We start from the raw sequence: 23,876 nt of genomic DNA on the forward strand, positions 1-23,876 counted from the left end.
ACCTAGTAACAAAAAGCTAAAAGAACACTGCTCAATCAAGAAGGGGACAACACACCTTTTCCAGCCTGGAGACAACAAAAAAATTGCTTTTATTGGAAAGAACAGAAAGGAGAGCTACCTTCAGTGTCTCAATTTCCAGCCTTTCCTTTTTCTTTCCACTATGTTAAGAACAGCAGCAGCTTCTGTGTTTCTTGTGGAGTATCTGGGCTTCCATTCCCACAGGGAAGAGCTGCTCTGCTGCCTGTGACACACACAGCTGGTAGAGGACTCACCAGGATTCTCACATCAAGGTTTTCATTTATAATTTAGTCCAGTCTAAGAATATGTTCCCAATTATTTTTAAAGTGCATCTCTGAGGTACCTGCCAAAGGTACACCTCCAATTCCACAGCTATAGTTAAGTTCAAGGTCAAATAGTTTTCCAAACTCTGACAATGCCATTTTCCAGGATATTAGAAGAGAAGGGAAAAAAGAGAAGACTATTTTAACCTCAAATAGGTGTTCAATAGCATGTCATTTTTTCCTGAAACCTGAATTTTCACTATAATCAGTATGATGAGCTGTCACTCCAAATGGTTCAACTCCCACAAAATAATGAACAACTTCATAAAGGGCTTCATGAAGAAAATAAGCAACCTTAACTATACATGATGTTTCTAATTCTGACTGTTGTGATCTCATCTCTTATTTCTCCACTGCATACCTTCAGATCCTAAGTAATGGAAATACATTTGCAGATCTGGACTGAGCTCTCAGCCTGCAACAATAAAAGTCTGAGTTACTTGTATATCCTTGATCTTGTAACAAGAAACACATAAACACAGTAAGATAATTTAACCTCTCAATTTTGGTATTTTTCCATTTGTATGCTCTATACACAACAATTTTGTATAGGCAATTGTTTCATTTTTCCTACACCATCTCTAATTCTAAAATGGTTAGAAAAATAATTTTAAAAATCCACATAGAAATAGGCAAAAGTCAACTACTCCTCCTGATATCTCAAACAGTTAGCTGATATTTACAGCATATCTTATGCACTCCCTTTTATTGCTTTGCCACAGCCTGTTAACAGGCTACAGTCCACAATTAATGAGTTTTCTACTCTTCTGTAACCATTCCTTCCCTTGCAGTCAGCTGTTGCACTGCCTTCAGTAACATCTGCTTCTCTGCAGAGCTGCAGACAGAAACTTTGCAGCACAAGTTTTAGAAATAAAATACAATTTCACAGGCACAGAAAGGACATTCACTGTTCTCACAGAATGGCAGGCAAACTGTGGGTAGGTTCACACTGTGCTCACAAGCTAAATTTCACCCTGAACTCTATCATTCACATATGGCCACTGCATTTTTACATGCTTGAAAGCTGAAGGATCATTTAAGTATTAATAATAATTTTTCACCTGCATTTTTCTTGTGAAATTGCAATTTTGTAATTTCTTTCATGAAGATAGAAATATACCCCTTTGAAGTACCTTGTTGCTTTTTTCTTTGATTACTGTAATTCTATTTTAATTTGAATCTGTATTTATTCTATTTTAATTTGTATTTGTATCTATTTTAAAATTTTATTTTAACAACTGAAATTAGTGTTCAGGTTATTCAGAAGTTTACTGATTTTGCTATAATGTTGCACACAAAACATTCTGTGGGCAAGAACACAGAACGTTCTGTGTATATGAACAAAGAGAGAGACAATGCACCCCGAGATCAAGTTTGTCACCAAGAAAATGTAATTTAAGTAGTAAACAGTTTCTTATTTAACCTGTAATTCAACTGAAAAAGAAAAAAAACCCCTCACATTTATCAAATTCATTTCATATTAGCAGCTAGATATTTCACAATAGCAGCACTGGAAGGTACCCTGCAACTCTGAATCCCTGATTATAGACTAAAGTCATATTTAAATAAAAATTAGGGATTATTGCATGGGATTATTTTCACTGCAGCAACTGTATTGCTTCCACACAAAGTAGAAATATGTATTTCATTTTGCTTCAGAAGTCAGCAGTGTTTTACTAGTTTATGCATAATCCTTTAGGAATAAAACTTAACAGTAATCATAATCTGCTTCCTCAGTCTCTCCCCTCCTTCAGTTTTTAACTTTCAGTGCAAATTTGAACATCTACTTTGTTTTCTGTTAAAGAGTGTTAGAGAAATATTCACATGAGAGAAACCAGAATAAAAACAACAGGTAACAATAAACAGAAGGCAGCAAAGCCCTGCAGGAAGACATAGCATACTCACACACAAAAAAAAAATCCCAATGTTATTTCTCTCCTTTTTCTAATTATGAAATTTCATGAACTTGTTAATTGAGAGATGCAACACATGCCTGTATAGAGGATTTAACACTGTATGTTGTTTAGGAAAAGACAGTGAAATTTTACAGAAAGGCAGTTGGTTTGACAGAGCCAAAAGAATTGGTACAGCTCAAACAGAAAGTCCATATCCTTTCTAAAACAATGGGCAGCAGCAGATGATCCACAGAAAGGATCTTAGTCCCTTTATTGCTGACTTCTGACCTGAAGCTTGTGTCTCACATTACTTACTTTTTTTTCCCCCATCCCTGGCTACAGAATCTCTCTGGTTGGTTTAATGCATGTAAACAATACCACTGTTATGCAAAGGGATTATTAAAACAGGCTCTACAAGTCCTGGGCATATGTATGTCCAAAACAACAACGCCAGCAGGAAAAACCCACTGGGTATTTTCTGGGATTGATTTTAGGCAATTCATGATGAAGACTTTATACTTTGTGAAAGGAGGCCCTGCAGCAAACCCCACAAGTGGGCTGCAGCCACAGCCACTGAAGCAGAGCAGGCAGCAGGCATGAAGCCCAGTGCTGTTACTGCTTTGGACAGCAGTTAAGACAAAAAAGCAACTCTGCCTTTGCAGCCTGAGTGAAATTCCACTGGAGCACTTGCACCACGTTCCTGTATATAACACATTCCTTGTCCTTTAAAGGGTATGCTATCTTACACTTGGGAAGGGTTTCTTTCCTCTTCCCTCCTGTAATTGAAAAGTATTCTTTACTGCCGATTTAAGGTTTGTTTTGACAAAGAGAGCACTGATGAGGCACTCAAGAGCTTGTATTAAATCAAAGTTAGACAGAAGTGAGCAGCTTGTATATGTGCTGTGGGATACACTTGCTCACATATTTATCTTCCATGTTTTGAGAGAAGGTTACAAATATTTTTATACATATACACACACATATAAAAGAGCGTGAGTAAGCAAGCTCACATTCCGAGAGAAGTTTTCTGGCTATGTCAGGAGTGTAGTCCACCCTCTGCTAAGCAAACCTATTTTTTTCAAGCACAAGAGAATATTATCAGAGGAGCCTGTGTGGATATACAGAAACCAGAGATCGTCATGGCTCGCTGAGGTGACGAGCTGATGGGTGGATGGCGCCCATTATCTTCACTCCTCAATCCAAGTTTTCCTGAAAAACGGACAGGGGGAGGAGGAGGAGGCTCCAACTGAGCACAAGGCACAGAGGACAAGCAAAGGATTAGGAGTGAACAGCAAGAGAAGGAAGGACAACGCAAATGATATTGAAAACGTTTCGAAGAGCTAGAAAATAGTTCCTAGATTAGAAGATCCAGTTGTCAGCGATTTAAAACAACATTCAGGTTTTAACTTCTGTACAAGGCTATTACATAATCCTGAAACAAGGAAATTAACCAAAAGGAATGTGCCTTTACTATCTATAGAAAAAACCACTCAGCTTCAGCTGCTTGGAGGCTCCTTGGAATTTGAAAATGTTTCAAGCCTTGGTTCGGCAGGCGTATCACCCCCTGGGCAGCCACCAGCCGGGGGAACCCGACACCAAGTACAAGGGGAAGCTGGTGCATGAAACTCAGCTCAACTGCTTCTACATCAAACCTGGAGGTAAGACAGCATCACCCACTCGTGTGCACACAAACTGTACTCACAGCTGCCTTAAGGGCTGCCTTCCTGTCTAACTAGAGCAATCTGTGTCATGTAGGAGATTAGCCTAATACCTCACAGCAGAATTTGGTGATAATGTACTGGGAAGCCCTGAATGTGTGATCACACCACCACAGGATTTAGATAATTCTAGTAATTCTCAGATCTGGGGAGTTAAGTAGATGGATGGCTTCTTTTGGTTATATATTGTATTTAGAGCATCTAATCAACATTGCTTTCCCACTTCCACTGTGACATGATTTAAAAAAAAAAGGAATGCAAGTAAAGGAAAATGAAAGAAATATTTTTTTTTGTTGTAGACAAAGAGGCTAAGAAGTTTAAAACATAGGAAAGCTGAAAATACTAAATACATGTGTGCGTATGTGAGGGGATTAAGCTGCAAAGGCGGTTACACAAGGGATTTGTGAAAAGCAAGCAGCTCTGGAATATCCTTGTGTGCAGGAGAAATACATAGAGGAATTCATGTACATATTTCCCCTGCTCCTGAAACACCCAGCGTTTCATGCTGTGCAAGGGGGGAAGTGTGAAGCAGAGGGTGTACAGGTAGTCATGTGAAAATAACCCCTCTGAAAAAAAGAATCATTATCTGCTGCAAGCCCAACTCTTGAGCATTGCTGCATCATATGCCTATCTTATCTTGAAAAGACGTCAGGAATGCCCAGCACTGGCACTGCACTCCCCACAGTAAACGTCCAGACAAGCTAATTTGTTACTTATATGCTGACATCCATAAATGGGAAACAAAGCCTGTGTCTAGCAGATATAGGCAGCATTACTCTCCTGCCATCTCATACAGAAAGTCATCCCCAAAGGTGGGATGTTTGACACATGGGTCTAACTCTATTCCATACCCTTTTCCTACTGATTTGTTTGCCCAAACTGAGATACAGCTGCACCACGCACAAAATAATTATCAGCCATCTAAAAACTCCACAGCCTTTTTGTCTTAGCTCCTTAGCCTGTTTCTTCTCACATGGCATACCCTGACTTCCAGACTGGGCTGAAACTGAAAACCTGCATTAACATTACTGCATTTCTTTTCCTTACTTTTTTTTAAGCACCTTCAACACCCAACAGAAAAACATAATTAAAGCAAAAAGATGGCTGCAGTCATCACAGTCACAGCTGCAAAAAGCCACCTGACAAACCAAAACCTGTTTGCTTTGTTCAGCCAAAGGGTTCCACACTTGGCATAAAATCCTCAGGGTGAGGAAGAAACAACTAAAACATCCTGTTTAGAAAGTTTGAATAGGAAGTATCTGTGCTGAGTTGGGTGGTGTGACTGTGGTGTTACGCATCAAAAATTAAAACTGAAGGCCTTCAGCAGTGGTGTCTGCAAACTCCACTGAAAAACAAATTGTATTTAGTTTAAAGGAAAATATGAATAATAAAGCAGCCCTAGAGAAACTAAATTTAGAAATACTTAGTAGTACAAACAATTTTGCTTTTAAAACAACAAACAAAAAGGAATTTTGTAGTTCCTCCTCCTTGTTTTTTTAAATATGAAATGTAAAAACCTAAATCATAGAACATTTACTCTCCACAAAACCCAGGAAAAAACCCCAAACACCCTAAAGCTGAATTAATTAACAGCTGCTACTCCTAGAGTCACAATAATAATTTTGTTTGGCTGGAGCTTCTGCAGTTCACTTAGTCCAGTGTTCTGCTCAGAATAGTGGCACCTTCAGTTTGGGGAAAGAAGAAACCATGATCAACAAAAAGTTTCCATCAAAAACTATATTCTATGGCACTTTTTCAGTTGATTTATTTTGAATTCATTTTCCTGTTCCCTTCCCTAGGTTAAAAATACACTCCTCCTTCCATGGAATTAAACAGAGTTTAGCCACAAGTTTCAAACCCTATAGTTTGTGCACTCTAGAAGAGGCAAGCCAAATAACCTGACTGCTAAACCATAATTACTGATGTTAAAACCCACTTTCCTTCATGTCCATCTACCCCTGACTGCACTATTAACTTATGCCATCAAGTTATAATAATATTTTTATATCTCAGCAGGCAGGCATTAAAGATTTTCAGGTAGCCTTGAAAATTCAAATGAAACAGAAAGCATGAAAACCTAACATATAAATGCACATATTTTATGGTTTTAGTGATAAAAATATAAATTGGTATCTATACTATTTCCAAGGGGCAGTTTATTATTTTCCTTGACATTCTGAAGTAATTTTTACCATTTTCTAAGCACATTAAAATCATTGGTTAGTTGAAGTATAGACCACAAAGGCAGGAGCTATATGGGAAATGTAGTAGAAAATTAGTAATGCCTTTATCTATGTTTTTATAAACTGGTTTATGAACAGGTAATTTGAGTGTAGGTACAAGGAAGTCAATAAACTGAGTGCCAGAGGCTATCTTGCTTAAAAAAAATTATCATCACTATGAATCCAATAAACAGAGGCAATCAGAAGCTTGCTTACTTCTCTCAAGGAAATTTGCAGATTAAAAACTACACAACAGTTAGGTTGGACAGAAACTTAAACAGGTTTCCAAAAATTGCATGCAACATGACAAAGTACATGCTGCATCCTTCATTTTCTGGGTTTAGAATTAAAAACATTAATTAATTAAAAACATTATTTTTCAGCATGTATGTTTCCTTTGGAAATTTAAAAAAGGAAAAGAATGCCTATGCTCCAGCCTGTTAGTATTCCAACACTCTCAGCAAAACTGAGGTTTCACTTTAAGGCCAGGAACATCCAGGGAAGATAATCATGACCTCTGCTGTTGTTCTGTCTTGCTGGATACACAATGAATTTTTAAAATGCTGATCAAAGGAGAGAAACTGGAATGGAAAAGAGGAGAGATTTGTTTGTATCTCTGAAACAAAAATGTCTCCAAGGACAGAAGCTCAGGTAAAGCACAAACATTTGTATTCTGAGACATGGCACTAGTCAGTCCAGGCAGACTTTTCAAAAACAGCTTTACCCAAAACTGTTTAGCAAAAAAACAGGCTGAGAAGGATACATCCCTAAGAAGGGCAAGGCCAAAATTATTTAGCATTTCTACAGTTTGAGTTTGCACTTTTGTTTCAAATTGACAAACACTTCTCAAAGGGTTGTAAACTACAGAAATATTTTCCTAAACAAAACATGCAGGTTGTAGCAGGCCAGAACAATAGTTCTGCAAATAAGCACAAAAAATGGTTTTAACTTATTCAGTTGTGACAAAAACATGGCACTTTGTGTAATGATGCAGCAAGAGAAAGCCATGTAATGTTTCTGAATCAGTAGACCACTGATTTGGAGACATTTAGAGAAAAAAAATCACAAACTGGACTAAGTTAAACACATTTACAGTTATTTGTTTCAAAATTCTGAAAGACAAAGGAGGATTTGGAGAATAATCAATTGAATATACATTTCTATTTTCTGCATTGATCCTTTTGGGGTTTGATACTGGACCTGATACTGAATGTTGGCAGGATAGAGGCTGATAAAGGTTCTCCTTTCTAAACTGGTATTTTTACCCAAACCAATAACAAACAAACTCTGTTACATTGTAAAGACAAAGGCTGGAATACCTATTTTGCCTGTCTCAATTGAGCCAGGAGCAGTTTATTGGTCAATATGCAGAAGGCCAAGTCTAAATATATACACAAGGAAATTTCACCACCAAATGCTGGTTTCATGCTAAAAAAAAAAAATAAGAAAAGGAGGTTTAAAATACACAATTACACAATAACAGTGTAGATTATGAACACATTTCAAGGGGAAAAATACACTATGGTAGCCAAAAGAGGATTGGTTTTCATCATATATTCTTTTTTACATATCACTCTGATTCTTTTCTTGTTGCTTCCTACCTTTTCCCTTCAGAAGTAGATTTGTAAAGTGTTCAAGCTAAGATGTTTTTTACAAGAGAAATGCTACTTGCAGGGTCATTGCAGAGGTGGGACATTTATAATTCATTTGTATTTTTATTAGCATGCATTTCCTTAGAAGGGTGAACTAAAATGTGCCACAGTCTCAAAATAAGATGAGTTGCTCTATTTGAGAGCATCATTGATGCTGTAACAATCTAAGAACGAAAAATAATAGTTTGAGAAAAATATACACTGTTACCTTTTCCTAAACATTTTACAAGCACTTGCCCCCAAGCATATATTTGGTAAAATTTTCATTCATAATTATGAACTATGGGGGAAGAACAAAAACAACAAACAGCAACCCACAAACCACAGATAAAACCCACAAAATTTCCTTAGACAGCTGGCAAACTTCCCTCTCCCTCCCATCCCATTTACCAGACATCTCTGCAGTGTAAAAATCTGGGAAAATAATACAAAATTGTTCAGGGTTCTGACAGACACATGGCAGCAGGTTAAAGTGAAAAACTGAGACAAGTGTAAGGTTATGCACAGACCACGTGTGTCTGGACAGCTGTGCCAAATCCAGGCATGTCTGCTCTGCTTTGGTACCACCAAGAGCCCAAATTCAGCAGACACCTTTCACTAGGAAGGTTTTATTCCATTTCAGGCTGAGGAGATGACAGTAGTAACAGTGTGGCAGAGAAGGAAAAAGTAACTACTGTGTCCAAATAGGTGCAGAAACTGTCAGAGAGAAATACCAGCTGACATGTCACACAATTTCTTTCTGCACTCAATATAGCAGAAAAGCACCCAATTAACCTGTATCAGATCATTGTCACAATTAGCATACTATTTTAAGGCAGGATCTTGTGTTCTTGGCAGCTAAAATGCTCAAGGTGAAGCCAGTTCTGAGATAAGCAACTTAATATTCCCCAAACTGTTTCCTACAAGCATCAAAAGCACAATTCACTGATGAAAAGGTAAATGAGTGAAATCAAGAAATAATTCCCTGACCCAGCACACAGACAAAAACACCTGGTACAGTAGAGAGTGGGGAATAGCTGTAATTATTACACAGCTGCTAAAGGGAGAAAATTAAGGTAATTTAATCAATAATTTACTGCTATATATTTCTTCTGAACCATCTCATATCAATCAGCATCCAGGCTTAAGCAGCAGGCTCTGACTATTGGTTTTCCCAATAACTATCAGGAAAAACTAATGAAAATAAAGTCATAATTATGTAGTTATGTAATTATGTAGTCAAATACATAACGCATGAAAATTTAAAAATTGTAAGATCATCTAAACAACACCAGAACTACTGTCTTGCTCTCAGTAAGCAAGCACCTAAAATTGCAGAAGTTTAAAGGTCACATTGAAAATTGCCTGTTTGAGCCATAAACCTTCTGTTCCTTGGTGGACAAAGATTTCTGCTGGCATTAAAAACTAACTTGAGCTTCCCTCCTGGCTTTGAAATTAATAACCCCAGCTCTACCCTGACAGATTTCCCAAAAAAAAACTTTGCTGTGAAATAGTGGATCAGAGCAAACATTAACTGGCATGCATCCCAAATCCAGCCTGAAAAGTCCTGGAATTAGACTGTGCCTCCAACATGGTGTTCAGACAATAATTCAACTTAAGATAACCAGGATCACATGAAACAATAAAAGAAATATGAAAAAAGAAAAGGATTAAATATACCTTTTTAATCTTAAGCGTTTCTAAAACTTACATTTATTGTGTACAATTTTGTTTTTTTTTTTTCAATTGTGATTATATATTGGATACAAAGCAAGCTTTACAGAAGGATAGCTGTTACATCACAAAATGTTGTTGGGCTTGTCCACTACACAAGCACCAGCTTTTGCTGCCAAAAAAGATTTATTTTAGACTGTGAGATACAACCAGCCACAGATACTCAGCTGTACAAAAAGAATTTTGAATATTGGAAGAAACAAAACAATGGGCAAGGCCAGCAATTAAAAATGCAGAGGGAATTGTTAGTTTTGTTAGATCTGATAATGAGACATGTATGAAAAGCAGCCTAAGAAGTCATTAAGTCAAACAGCATGTTAGAAAAAGATAATTTGTTTCCAGATACTGTTAAGTATTGCTGCCAAACTGTTCAGTGTTCTGCAGAGTAAACTGCTGTCCCTGAGTACTCCTTGTTACTATGTGAAAGCAGGAGACAAAAACAGTCCTACAGCATAAGGGCCTAAACACCCCAGTTTTGTAAAGTTCATTTAACAATAAACCTCAAGCCTTAGTTTTGCAAAAACATATAAAGGCAAATTGTGCAAAAGCAAGAAAATATTAATTTATAAAATTGAAGACGAAATTCAGAACTGTGTTTGGATGAGACCCTTGTGAAAACCCCCACTTATTGTCAGGGAGATCCCTTTATTTCATGTTGCAAAGGCTTTGAAACACAAGGAAGAAAGGGCAAGAGGTATGTGCAACCCAATGAACAAATCACCACATGAACTGTAGGGACCTAAAGAAAACCTGGGCAACTCAAATGAGTTGGTAAAAATTGTCTCCCAATTTGCTCTGAAAACAGCTGTCTTCATGAAAATCCCAGAAAACAACAGAAGCTTTTGCTTTGAAGTATCAAAACCTTCAGTTTTCTTGAAGAAATAATAATTAAGCCTTTATAAGAATATTTCAGGAAGATAAGGGGTAACATAACCTTATACCAGAACTCACCTGATACTGACAGGATTTATAGGGTTTTTTTTAATAAAACCAAACATGAATCTGCTCTCAGACAACCAAACTCACAATTCAATGAAGAGGTACAGATTTACCCATGGTTAGAGCAAACAAAAATCAGATACACAGACCCAGACATCCTGCTCAGAAGCACAGGCTGCTACTTATATTTGAGAAATATCAACCTAAAGTTTTCCCTGCAAATCTAAAATTTCCACATCTTAGTGAAAAAAGAGCTTACATCCCCCAACCCCTGATTTTTCTCTTAGTAAAAAAAAGTATCACAATTCATGTGCAGTAATCAAACTAAAAACTTATTTCTGTCACCAGAGAATTATGACAACTTCTAATTACTCATTATACCACTTGTATCAACAAAAAAGAAATTAATGGATCAGGTTTCAAAAGGGATATTGGTATATAAATACAGAAACTTCTAATGAAGTTTCAAAACAGGATTAAACAAGATTACAGCTACATAAGAAAAAGCCTTCAAAATCAGATAGAATAGTACTTAAAATCCTAAAGTCTGGCCCAGTCTAGGTTAGCCTGAAGATGTCTGCAAGTCTTTTCAGTTTGCTTCTGAACTCCAGTTCTTTGTCAGCTTAGAAAAGAGTCTCAAAAACAGCAGCTTCATTTAGGCTATTTAGAATGTTCTTCCTCTATTGCTTCTACCACACAGTGTGTGTGAACAACAGCATTCCCTCTTGATATGTTTCCCAACTCCAAATTAGTTTATGAAATAAGAAGGTCTAGCAGATTATCAAATTGGGGTACTTTGCAAGCCATGGATTGCTTTTGCCTTTAGTTCATCCAGAGGGAACACCTGAGCATCACAGTTCACACAAACCATGTCTGAAATCTGCTTTTATGCATAAAGGACAAAGGCCAGATCAGGTACTACAGCTCTGCTTCCAAAGTGAATTTCCAACTGCTGCCTGCACATTGTAACAGTCTGTGTGCAGATCTGCATGCACAAATCAAATTCCTCACGTCTTCCACTCACTGCTGAACTTGCCTGACACTTGCTAATTCCTGTGCAAAGATAATCATGCAGTATCAACAGGAAGCCCAAAGTAATGACTTTGTCTTTCAGCAGGGTTTAAATTAGACTCAGCATTATGTTGTCAGGAGTTAGCCCAAGAGCTGAGGAGCAACCTGCCTTCCAACATGCCCTAAGAGCAGGGTTCTGGAGCTGGAGCAGAACACAGGGCTTGGATTGGCTGTATTTGCCCATTTTCATACAGAAAATCAAGACTACAACTACTACCCTGAGACTTCCCAGCAGTGACTGGGGTGTATTCAGAAAACACACACAGACTTGCTCTCAGCCCATCACAACCACAAACATCCACAATTTGTCAGTTAAATGAGGAGATTACTCCTAAGCACATTCTAATACTTTCTTTAGTAGGGTGGCATTGTAGGGAACACCGAGCAATTCTTCTCTTTCAGAACATCAAAAAAGCAAAATTCATTCCTTCAATTGCACCCCCTGAATGCTGCAGTCTAGGCACTTGGACTACCTTAACCAGGAACAGAATGAAGAGAGCTTGACTGCAATGTTTAACCCAAAGTGTCACATACTTACACCTGGCATTTCTGTAGAGCAGAAAAGGGTCCTGGAGCTGGAAATCAAGGTCTTTAGTAATAGGTTCTGTTCGGTTTTCCATGCTCAGTCTGTTCATTATTGTGAAACCATGCCTTGGAGAAGCTGATCTGAAAGGGAACAAGTAGAAATCCCATTAAGTCAAGGGAAAAGGAAATCACAATAATTTCTTTGTTGGGTAATTCTCCAACTCATTATTTATTTATTTTCTTTGTTAGGTAGTGCTCCAATTCATTATTTATTTATTTCTAAGAGATGCTACAAAAACCTAATTTTGTTGCCAAGGAAATAACAATTGACTTTTGCAGTTTTGGTAATCCTTTTTATTATGGCAAAGGCCCACATTATGTATGAGAAATAAACAGACCATCAGTATCATGTGATTCAATGCCACCTACAGCTCCTTGCTGGACTAGAAAGCAGCAATTAAACCAAGACAGAGCAAGGCAAGCTCTCAGCACTCAGGTGGACAACTGCAGATACTAACAGTCATCAGAGAGAATTTTCTACACCACCTAAAACCTAAGGACAAAAGCCACCATGTGAGAAACTGAAACAGGTTGCCCCAGAGCAGCTGTGAATCCTCTCCCATCGCTGAATAATCCCCGATAAATGATGAACCCAAACCATGCTGTGGCTCTAGGTCATTATGCTCATTCATGGAGATGACACTCAAGTCATTTAGATAAAACTGTTGAACCTGTCATGATCCTGACAGGAGACACTCCTTCCAAACCAAGTTTGGCAACAAAGGAAAAGATGATGGCTACACATTTGGGGAAGGTGCCACCTCTGCTTAATTGCTGCTGTGTGGATATCTCTATGAAACCAAAATACTGGAACCTGTTTTACAGGATTGGAGACAACCAAACAAATAATCCTTGTTTGCAAGGGTCAATATTTACCTTCAAACAAACAAACAGTCCACTTCCACTGGTGCTCATCCAGTTGGAAGTCTGATTTTTTGACTGTTCCTCGAATTCACAAAGATGAGCTGGGCAGGAATTGAGTCAGCCCAAGTAAAATGGTAACATCATTTTACATTGTGACTAAGGTAATGAGGAGAAACAAACACAGCACCAGCGGTCTCCAAACTGTCTGCTGGCAATGTGCTTTCCACAGGACTTCATTAATTTGTTTGTAGTCACAGAAAATTAAAGTTAAAACTGATGATGAGGACAATGCATGCTGTTACTCACAGTTTACAACCTACTCCATACTGCTGCCTAAAGTGCAACCTGTGCCCTAAATGGAAACTTCCTCAGGCAACAAAACCAGCAGTGAAAGATAACAACACCAGAAGGACCAGGTTTCATGTTGGCAGTTCTTGAGCTTTGAAACCAACACACCAGGAAACACTGCTTCTGTTTTGCAGCACACCAGTCACCACATCCAGCCAGTGCCAGCACAACAAAGGGCTGCTGCTTTCCTCTTGTGGTGGCAAATTTACAGCACCTGATCCCCACTGACCTGAGAAAAACTGCTGATGACCATTGCCAGTGCAGGGACTGAAACCAGCACTCCCACAAAGCTCACAGCCTCTTGGGCTTCTGTCACCTCACACACTGCTCAAAACCATCTCCTGCTTCCTCAGCTCTCCTACCAGATCCTCTTTGACACAAAAGCTGAAAAAGTAACTTTCTGCTTCAGTGTTACACCTCAGCAGCTGCTGCAAGAGCTGCTGACTGTGCAACTCTCTGATTTTAACAGCAGTCACAGAGAAATGCTGGGGCACCACCACGGAACCCCCACAACAGAACAAACACAAGTGCTACAACAAATGGCGCAAAAAATGAGGTTCTGAAAGCCACAACCAGAGTTGCTGCTAAAAGAAATCATGAAAACCATCCAAAATGTTGGATGAAATATGCATGAAAAATGAACAGACAAGTAGTATGAAAGTTGCCTGAGTAGGGGACACAACATTTCAAAAGCTCTGCCATTCCTTTCCTTTCAGCAGTACCATTATTTATTTCACTCTTTTTTGTTCAGACAATTTTAATTTGCAAATCCTACTTAAACCACCACAGAAGATTTCTACAGTTTACCCATGTAGTGTTCACAGGGGTCTTAGGACGAGGGAAGAGACAAGAATGTTGACTCCATGTTTCAGAAGGCTGATTTATTATTTTATGATATATACTATATTAAAACTATACTAAAAGAATAGAAGAAAAGATTTCATCAGGAAGCTAGCTAAGAATAGAAAAAAGAAAGACAACAAAGGCTTGTGACTGACCAAGACAATTCAGACAGCTGACTGTGATTGGCCATTAATTAGAAAAAAAACACATGAGACCAATCACAGATGCACCTGTTGCATTGCAGCACATGCAGATAACCATTGTTTACATTTTGTTCCTGAGGCCTCTCAGCTTCTCAGGAGGAAAAATCCTAAAGAAAGGATTCTCCATAAAACATGTCCCATACTGACATTTAAATCACATTTGGAAGTCTTATCAAAACACAAGGTCATGCCTCCTTCAGAGGGTTTTCCTTCCCACATTTACTTCTGGCAGTTTCAGTTTCTTTTCCTTAAACAAAGGGGAGCATTTTATTTCATTCAGCCATACTCCATCCCAGCCAGCTTTTCCACAGGTTTCACTCATATGTCAGAATGTGCTCACCTGGTGTAAACAAACAGCGTTCCCTCCACATCTGTCTTCTCCTGAAGAAAAGGAACATTAACAAAGTTGAAAACAGGGCAGTGTTTTGGTCACCATCAGTGAGCTCCCTTTTTCTCTGTTTCACCCAAGCCAGGAAAAACATTACTAAACCATATTTCTTGAGCTGGTGGTGAGAGGCTGGAGCTAGCACAGGTCACCACGCAGCTGAGCCAGGTTTGAGGTAAGATATGGAGCTGGGTTCATTCCAGGCTACACCTGAGCACAACACACAGGCAAGAGGCAGAGAAAGGAGTTTGCAAAGGGCACCTGCCCTCCAGGGTGTTGTTTGGCACAGAAATGGGGGAAAACAACACAAAAGGCAGATTGGGCAGGTTCTTCAAACACAGGCCCTGAGTCTGACTGTCACAGCAAGCCAAGAATCGCCTGCCAAGAGCCTAAATGTTCTATTACCTACAGCTTCCCCAAGGTAATTATGTTTGTACATTTTACAATAATGCTTTTAGCACTGGTAACTCCACTCTTTTGCAAATGTTTGGGTTCCATTACAGGTGTTGGAAGGGCAGAGGAGTGCCTGAGGCCCAGAGCCCTGAGTTAAACCCCAGCCTTCCATGGCCTTGGGTTAAGAACCAGCCCTGCCTTAAACCCCAATCTTCCATGGCCTTGGGAGAAAAACCAGCCCTGGGTTAAAACCCAATCTTCTGTGGCCTTGGGATAAAAACCAGGCCTGGGTTAAAACCCAATCTTCCGTGGCCTTGGGATAAAAACCAGCCCTGGGTTTAACCCCAGTCTTAACCCTTGGGATAAAAATTCAACCTGTGTTAAACCGCAGTCTTCCATGGCTTTGGGATAAAAACCAGCCCTGGGTTAAATCCCAATCTTCCATGGCCTTGGGCTAAACTCCAGCCTCCTCAGCTTTAAGTAAACCCCAGTCTCCCATGGCCTCGGGCTAACCCCAGCCTACACCACCCCAGGTTAAACCCTTTTGTCCCACAGCCCCACGTTAAACCCCAGCCTCCCCCGCACGTGGCAGAACTCCTCCATCCTGCAGCCTCCCAGAGCTCCATTGCCGGCACCCCGGTGCTCCTCAGCGTGCCCAGGCCGGCTGTCGGTGGCGCACCGGGCACACGGCAGGGACACACCGGCACACGGCAGGGACACACCGGCACACGGCAGGGACACACCGGCACACGGCAGGGACACACCGGCACACGGCAGGGACACACCGGCACACGGCAGGGACACACCGGCACACGGCAGGGACACACCGGCACACGGCAGGGACACACCGGCACACGGCAGGGACACACCGGCACACGGCAGGGACACACCGGCAATCGCCGCCGGGCCCCTCCCGCTCCCCACCCTCACACCTCGCCGGGGGCGGGGCGTGCCGGGAAGGGGCGGGGCGTTCCCGCGGCGAGGCCCCGCCCCCGCGGCGCGCGCGGTGGGCGTGTCGGGGCGGGCGCGCGCACGTACCCACTGGCTGGCGCGGTGGCCGAAGGTGTAGAGCGCCACCTGGCTGGCCACGTCCACGATGCCGCTGATGTAGGGGTCGTGCTGCCGCAGCGCCGCCAGGCTGATGTCCAGCCCCCGGCCCAGCGCCGCCGCCATCTTGCGCCCGCCGCGCAGACCCCACCAATCCAGCGCCGAGCCGCGCCGCCTCGGGAGCAGCCGCCGCAATCGAGCGCCGAGCGGCCGACGCTCAGGATGGCGGGCGGTGGCGAGGGGCGGGCCGGGGACAGAGAGACGCGGGGTCGCTTGGTGCGTCCGCAGCAGCGCGGGGACACTCCAGTCCCACACACAGGGACACAGGGAGCCGAGCTGAGCATGGTGGTTCCAGCTCCTCCGTGTCTTCCTGGGAGTGCTGTGGTGCTCCTGCTGTGGCTGGGCTCACCCCTTCAGAGGGCACATGCGGGAGCTGCGCCTGTTTAGTCCAGCTTCAGGTCTCTGTAGGAAAGAGAAAGCTAAGGGAGATCTCATCAATACATGTAAATATCGCCAAGGGAAAGTGCCGGACTAAAGCGGTGCCCAGCGACAGCTCGAGGAGCGGCGGGTACAAATTAAAACCCGAGGAGTTCCACCTCAGCACGTAGAAGGACTTTACACTGAGGGTGGCAGGGCACTGGAACAGCAGCCCAGGGTGGCCACGGGGTCTCTCCGGAGACATTCCAAGCCCACCTGGAGGCGTTCCTGTGCCACCTGCTCCAGGTGGCCCTGCCTGGGTGGGATGATCCCCTGAGGTCCCTTCTGAACCGAGCAGCTCTGGGAGTCTGTGTGGGTGCTCCGGTGTTCCTGCAGAGAGCGGGACCGAGCGTGTCCAGCCCGTGTGCCCGCGAGCTTGGGGTCCATGAGGGGCTCGGAGATCCGTGAGGGTCTCAAGGATCCGCGGGGAGCTCGGCCGTCCATGAAGGGTTCACAGATACATGAGGGACTCAGAGATCTGTGAGGGTCTTGGGAATCCATGAGGGGTTCGCGGATACATGAGAGGCTCAGGGATCCGTGAGGAATTCGGGAATCCATGGAGGCTTCTGCCCGGCTCCAGCCCCCCGGGCCAGGGAGAGCAGCGGGCCCGGATCTCCGAGCCCACAGCCAGCCCGTGTTTGCTGGCACACCCTCACACACCCCTGCACCCAGCCGAAGGGAGCAGCATTGCAAGCTAAACCATCACACAGCCCTCGTGAGCAAAAATATACACACAAACACATACTTATATATATATGCACTCGTACGTGCAACAAGCAGCTGAAACCTAAACAAGCACGCTGTAATATGGAGTTATACAAACAGCAAGCAACAGATGGACAAGAGCAAGGATTCAGTTGCCACCTTTTCCCGTCAGGCACACATGTTTGTTACTAATCTGTTGGTACCGACAGTTTACAGCAAATACATGAGCTTTATGAGGCATGCAGATAAGCTCAGTATATTGTACTTCCATGGAAAAGATTGCTTAACCCTCCTGCCTGAACCCCCTGGAAGAGCAAATTCTTTTTACTTTATCACCTCAGCCACCACCTTCCCTGTACAGAAGCAGTAGGGTGATATATTTACAGCCAGAGAACTTCCAGGATGCCTGGAAGAACCAAGGTGGTGGTAGTGGATGCTGTCTTAATTGTCTGCAATATTCCTGACACAGCATTCTCAAAAGGATAGTAGCAGGACAGAGGGGACAAGGTCTGCTGTGGAGTTTTCTTCCCTTCTTGCTCCAGGCCAGATGGAGCTGGTGGGATAGAGAGAGCAGTAGCATCTGTTCCAAGAGAACATGGGCAAGCCAAGGTAAAAGATTCCCATTGAGTGAAGTGAGGATAGGAGAGAATTGAGAGACAGCAAGCTGGGAAATCATAGAATTAAATGTACCAACAGTGAGTCTCTTGAGTAGAGTTAGGAGTAGCCATGTTGTCAAAAAGAAATGGAAAGAAAGGCTGGTTTTGGGGACTTAGGAGAGACTCTATAGGTTTTATTGTATCCCAGAAGGCCACCAAAAATTGCATCACTGAGAGTAAGACCTACAGCTTGCTCTGCAAGCATCTATTAGCAGAGGAAACATCTGAACATACTCTGGTTATAATCTGTCTCACTCTCATTTCCTCCTTGTCTAAAGCCACCTTGTTTCATTTGGGGCTGTGATGAAATACAGCTTTAGAGTTTCAAACTCTGTGGTTTTTTGTGATCCTTGTGGTAGGAAAATGGCCCTAAGCAGTTCCACTGCAAAGCTCTGGCTGACCTACAGATGCTGTAACAGCAAGGAAGACTCATGGGCTCATGCTGGACAAGGAGAACTGCTGTCCTTAGCATGACCCAGAGTAGGGAGGCAAAAAAAACCCAAAACCAAACAACCAAACAAAAACCGAAAGAAAAAGCAGTAAGTAGGAAAGATAAGCCAGCTTTTGCTTAAATAATTAACAGATGCACATTAGTTTCTTTTTGCTGATTAATTAGTTCTCATTTCACAGTTTCCAAGCACCCTTAAGCACATTCCTCCACATGTGCTGGGACTTCTCTTTACCATCATCTTCAATTCTTTGGCAATTCTCCTGCTTACACAAAGTCCAAACGTCACCAAGGATAGAAACATGAAACTTGGAATCCCACTCCTTAACTTTTCCTTTACAGATGCTTTTTGCAGCCTTCAACAATAATATTTAAAGAAAAGATGCCCTGCTATTTTTTTTCTTTTTGTTTTCCTTTAAATCTCTTCAAGCAGACCTGTCAGATATTTTGGCTGTGTATTTTTGTTTGTAGCTGCTTTTTACCACCTCCCTCCCAGGTCCCAGTGCCCCTTTCTCACACAGCTGGACAGACAGCTTCCTGACATTTTGTTTTGAGTCAGCAAACCTGTCAGGCTTCTGACCAGACCTTTTTATATTTTCTGTTACACTCTGAGGTACCTTCAGCAGGTTCCAGCTGTTTTCCTGCATAAGTGCAATGTAATTGCTCCTTCCATTTAGCCTGAAGTAAATATACTTAATAAAGCCATTAGTTCTGCCCTGCTTTATGGGATCACTTGATAGCAAACTAAAAATTCTCCTATGAAACAAGATGCTGTTAAAAACAGAAACACTCTGAATTCTCTAAAAAATTAAGGATGTTTTAGCAAAAAATGTCACAGCTTAAAAATATGGACTATTTAAACTATGGTTCTTTTTCTTACAGTCAGTAATCCAGTAGTTCATGACAACTGTAAAATCAAGTCTGAATGATTTTGCTGTAATTTTGTTTATGAAACAAAGTAATTTTCTAGCTTTCAAAATGTCATCATTTCATGCAGTATATAATTAGACTGTAACTTTGTCTTCTACCTACCTGGATACTGTTTTGTTAAAAAAAACCCCAAACCACATCTTGCTTTTGATATGGCAAGAAAAGGATTTTGTGTAGGTAACACTCAGGCCAATTTAAGGTAAAATCCACCCAGCATGACATTTTGAAGGTCTCCTTTAATAAAAAATGCAGACACGATTAAGCCAAACCTTTTCATGAGGGTTGTTCAAGCAGTTACTAAACCTTCACATTCAAGGATCTGTGACACTTGAAAGATTAAGGCATGCTTCCTCCAGCAAATTATTGGCACTGAGCATGTGATTTTCTGTGGATTTATGTGGGGACACTGCTCCAGGTCCCAGGCATTCAGTCCTGCCCTTCTGGCACCGTGGTTCTGGCCTGGCACAGGTGTGTGCGTGGCCTCAGCGTGAACCAGGCAGATGGGGGAAATGAACTGTGTGAGAAACAAGTGCCCAGAGCCCTGCTGAGCTCCCAGCCTCCCCTGGCTGCCTGCCCACACTCGCTCCTTCCTCTGAGCTGCACCTTTTTCTGATAAACAGCAGAAATCACTTGAGCCAGTGTGATGCTGAGCACCTCATTTGCCTCACTTCCTCTTCTCCAGCCCTTTTGGAGCTGTTATTGCATGGTAGCTGCCTTTGCCTTTTTCTTCCTTCCCAAAGGCTGCCACAGTTTTCTTCTCACCCTCACTGGTGGCACCACTGCTGCCCCTGCTAGAGAGGAGAGTGCTGAGGCAGCATCCCTAAGTTCCTCTCACTGATCCAGGGCCACTCAAATGCATTTGTGTGAAGCCTTCCAGCATGCTGCTTTCCTGGGAGCAGCAGGTTGCTCTGGAGGAGCCAGAATGATCCAGCAAGGCTTGATTACCCATGCTCCACATATTCCTGGGCATGTGCCCTCAATGCTGCAGCATGGCAGCTCTCCCACTTTGGCAACCAGTGCCCCGTGCTTTGTACTGGAGCCTGACTGCATCCCTTCCCAGGCACATCTGAAATATGATGGTTTTTCAGCCCATCTCCCTTTTAAGAACCTGTGCCCTGTGATTGTGCTGGAGCCTGGCTGCATCCCTTCCCGAGCACAGATTATTTGAGATATGTGCTCTTCTCAGCCCACTTTTATTAAGGCCCTCACTAGCTTTGCACTGGAACACTTTCCTCATGCTCAAAAGTTGAAATTTCAGGTTGTGCTCTGAGACTACTTCTTAACTGCAGCCCTAGTGGCTAAGACAGCTTTAGTCTATTTGTTATTAGTTTATTACTTGCTGAAATTTCCTTCATGAGCATAGAGTCAGGCTATTATGGCTTTGTCTGTTGCTGTTATTAAAATACTCTCTCTACACTAAAAGTAAATCTGACTGCTTTCATTCCAATTCTAACCAAGTCCCCTCCTGCCCCCAGATACACCCCAGCACATCAGGTTCTTAGCAGGCACATGCTTGTCTGCAGCACAGCTCTCTGGTGAAATTTATCTGACTGTTTTGAGACTTGCTGAAGTGTTAGTCCACAGAGGTATTATTATATTGGAAAGGTTCTATATTACTAGAGCTTCCTACCTCCTTGATGTTTCTCACAGGCAGCTCCTCTGAGTACTAACTCTTCCTTCTTCTTGCAGTAACCAACTAACTCCAGTTCCTTCTTAAGTACCCACCCCACTCTTTTATAGCACTCTTCTTCTTATTGGCTACATCTGTGGCCTGTTAAACTCAGGCATGTTCCTAATTTCTGATAATTGGCTCAGCTGCAACTCCTTAGGGGTAAGATTACTTTCTATGCTACCTCTGTTTGCTTGTATTTTGTCCCCCTACACACATGAATGGGACAGCATTCTTCAGCATTGTTGGATTTAGAATTCTGCTGTATTAATTACGAAATAATTAACTATCATTTACTGTGATTTTGGGGGTTGCATTTTTCCTGCACGTAAGAACCTGTTTTTTTTGCCAAAAGGCTTACTTTGGGGGGATAGAATGTAAGAAAATAAAGGTAGTGTAGAGAGTAATCTCACCCCTAAGGAGTTGCAGCTGGGCTAATTATCAAAGATTAGAACAGGCCTGACTTTAACAGGCCACAGGTGTAACCAATGAGAAGAAGATGCTATAAAAGAGGGGTTGGGAACCAGACCCCAGATGGCTGCTGTATGAAGAAGGAAGAGTCAGTGCTCTGAGGAGCTGCCTGGGAGAAACACCAACAAGGTATGGAACTTTTGCAATGAGGAAACAACTGTATGGAACCCTTGTAATAAGAGGACAACAGCTTACTATCATAATCACTTAGCAAAAATATAGCTCTTTACTTATTTTGCTGTGTGTTTATTTGTGAGGTACTGAGCTTTACCTTTTTATAGGCCCAGTTTCTACTGATAGCTCAGTTTGGTAAGAGCTAGAGGAAAGTTACCTACTATCATTAGTAGAGCTACATTTTTTCCTTTCTAACTTCCTATGTACATATTATAACTGTGAAGAATTCTTTTTGTTTTATCTTCAGTCACTTTTCAGAGGAGGGCATAATCTGAGCTGTAGAAATAAGTTTAACACGAGGAAAAGACTTATTTCAGGAGAAGGAAGTGAGAGCCTATATTGATATACTTGCATTGCATTCTAGTGTTTTTCAGGAAACTTAAAAAAATTCTTTCTGTACATTTAATCAGTAAAAATTTTTATTTCTATCAATGTTAGATTTTCAACGTTTAAAGTGACTCTATGATTTCACTGTCTAGTCATTAGGCAAGCAGAAATCAGAATATGATAAACCTATCAAAGGTGTGTGGAATATTTTGTGTGTGGCTTGTTTTTCCTGGTTGTTTTGCTTTTATCCCCAAAACTTGCCTGACTTCTATAGCTATACATTTGTGAATATGATTCTGTCAGATGTCTTAATAAAATTCTAGATTTCATCCTCCAGTCTTTCTCTAATGCTGATTATATTCCAAACATATATTGTTGATTTCCCTGCTAGAGCAAAGAAAGAATACTGTCAAAACTTACAGAAGGCTTTTTCCTCCTCTTTTATTTACTTAATGTAGCAGAATTCACTAACTGCAGTAACATTTCTCATAAGCTTTAGCTTTGCAAATTCCTTTACTTCCACCCCCATGCTACTTTAATTAAAGTTAAAATTTAACACTAGATTTTATCCTGAGAAGGCAACCATTTGGAGCCACTATGTGGTTTTTTTCCTCTGTGATTTTGTTACCACAACTGTCTGTGCTAAAGCTCAATAAAATATTATTGATAGCTATTACATTATTGCTGTCCTGATAAAATGACATAAACTGTTGTGAGCCATCAGTTTCATTCTTTGCTTGGTTGACTGGCTGGACAAGCCACCAAAATATTGAGGAGGATCAGGCAGTCCTGTTATTTCCCATAGGTTAATGAGGTACAGCAGCAATTATATTTTCCCTAAGATAATGCCTTTGCAGCCACATCTCCCTGGTAATCACCATTTAATTTGGCAGCATCAAACACCTGTTGCTCTAAAAGAGGTATTTTCCAACCAGCTACAGAGAAGATGCCCCTATTTAATTAATTCCTGGTATGGAAAGTTTCATTAGATAATTACACTAAGTCAGGACCTTATTTTTATGCCTCACCTGGCAGAGCAGTTTTTGCCCTGTGCAGGGAGTGGAGTCATCCCAGAGCCAGTGCTGGGATGCAGAGAAATCCACAGTGCTGGGGAGCTGTGCCTGTGGGGGCAAAATATCTTTTTGTGAGTTCTGAACGTTGCCACCAGCTTTTGTTTGAGCTTATTGAGGAAGGAGAAAGTCTGAATAACTTTATACTTTTAGCTGTTACAGTGTTGCTTTATTAAGAGAATTTGCATTAGTTGCTTCTCAACTAGCAGAAGTATCCTCTTGGGTTTTGTTGGCATGTTTGTTTTCTAAATGAAGAATCTTGGTGTTTAAGACTGATACAGCATTTCATAGCCTTAAATATAAGTGAATGAAGAGTGTTGCAACAATACTGACTTTCAGAAAGCAAATAAATATAAGAAGGATCCTTAAAGAAATCAAGCAAATAAAGTGATGTTTCTGTTTTCTTCTGTCTTAGATGTTCCCCCAATGCTTTTGTATTTTTGATAGCTGCCTATTGATATTGCTGGGGGGAAATTCTTGAGTTACTAATGGCTATTTCGGCTCTGCTCCTCCAGGTGGGCAGAGCTGCTGAAGGCTTTCAGAAATGCACCTTCTGTAGTTAAAATTAGACTTAAAAGCTATTTTAAGTGTCTTTTAAGGTAAGACATCTAGCCTATAATAGCATGATTTTGGCACAACACCTTACATGACCATTTTGATTTGTTGCTGGCTTTATTTTGCTAGAAAATATGAAAAAGATACTTGTTTCAAAATAATCTTCCTTTCAAAG

At 41.4% G+C, this 23,876-nt stretch overlaps 1 protein-coding gene across 4 annotated transcripts in view; it reads right to left on the reverse strand.

The window, feature by feature from the left end:
* DCP1B (decapping mRNA 1B) overlaps nucleotides 1-21,132 on the reverse strand; it is a 45,836-nt gene extending 24,704 nt beyond the window's left edge. For 2 of the 4 annotated variants that reach the window (XM_059471688.1, XM_059471691.1), the window contains exons 1-4: nucleotides 21,066-21,132; nucleotides 16,211-16,698; nucleotides 14,735-14,775; nucleotides 12,090-12,217 (exon numbers count right to left, since the gene is read on the reverse strand). In XM_059471688.1, the coding sequence (XP_059327671.1) occupies nucleotides 12,090-12,217; nucleotides 14,735-14,775; nucleotides 16,211-16,345 (304 nt within the window). In that variant the 5' untranslated portion in view covers nucleotides 16,346-16,698; nucleotides 21,066-21,132. The remainder of the gene's footprint in view (nucleotides 1-12,089; nucleotides 12,218-14,734; nucleotides 14,776-16,210; nucleotides 16,699-21,065) is intronic. The other 2 variants (XM_059471689.1, XM_059471690.1) reach the window with 2 other exon arrangements.
* Nucleotides 21,133-23,876: the final 2,744 nt, after the last annotated feature.

Source organism: Ammospiza nelsoni, chromosome 5 (assembly GCF_027579445.1).
Source record: "Ammospiza nelsoni isolate bAmmNel1 chromosome 5, bAmmNel1.pri, whole genome shotgun sequence".
Taxonomy (NCBI): Eukaryota; Metazoa; Chordata; class Aves; order Passeriformes; family Passerellidae; genus Ammospiza; species Ammospiza nelsoni.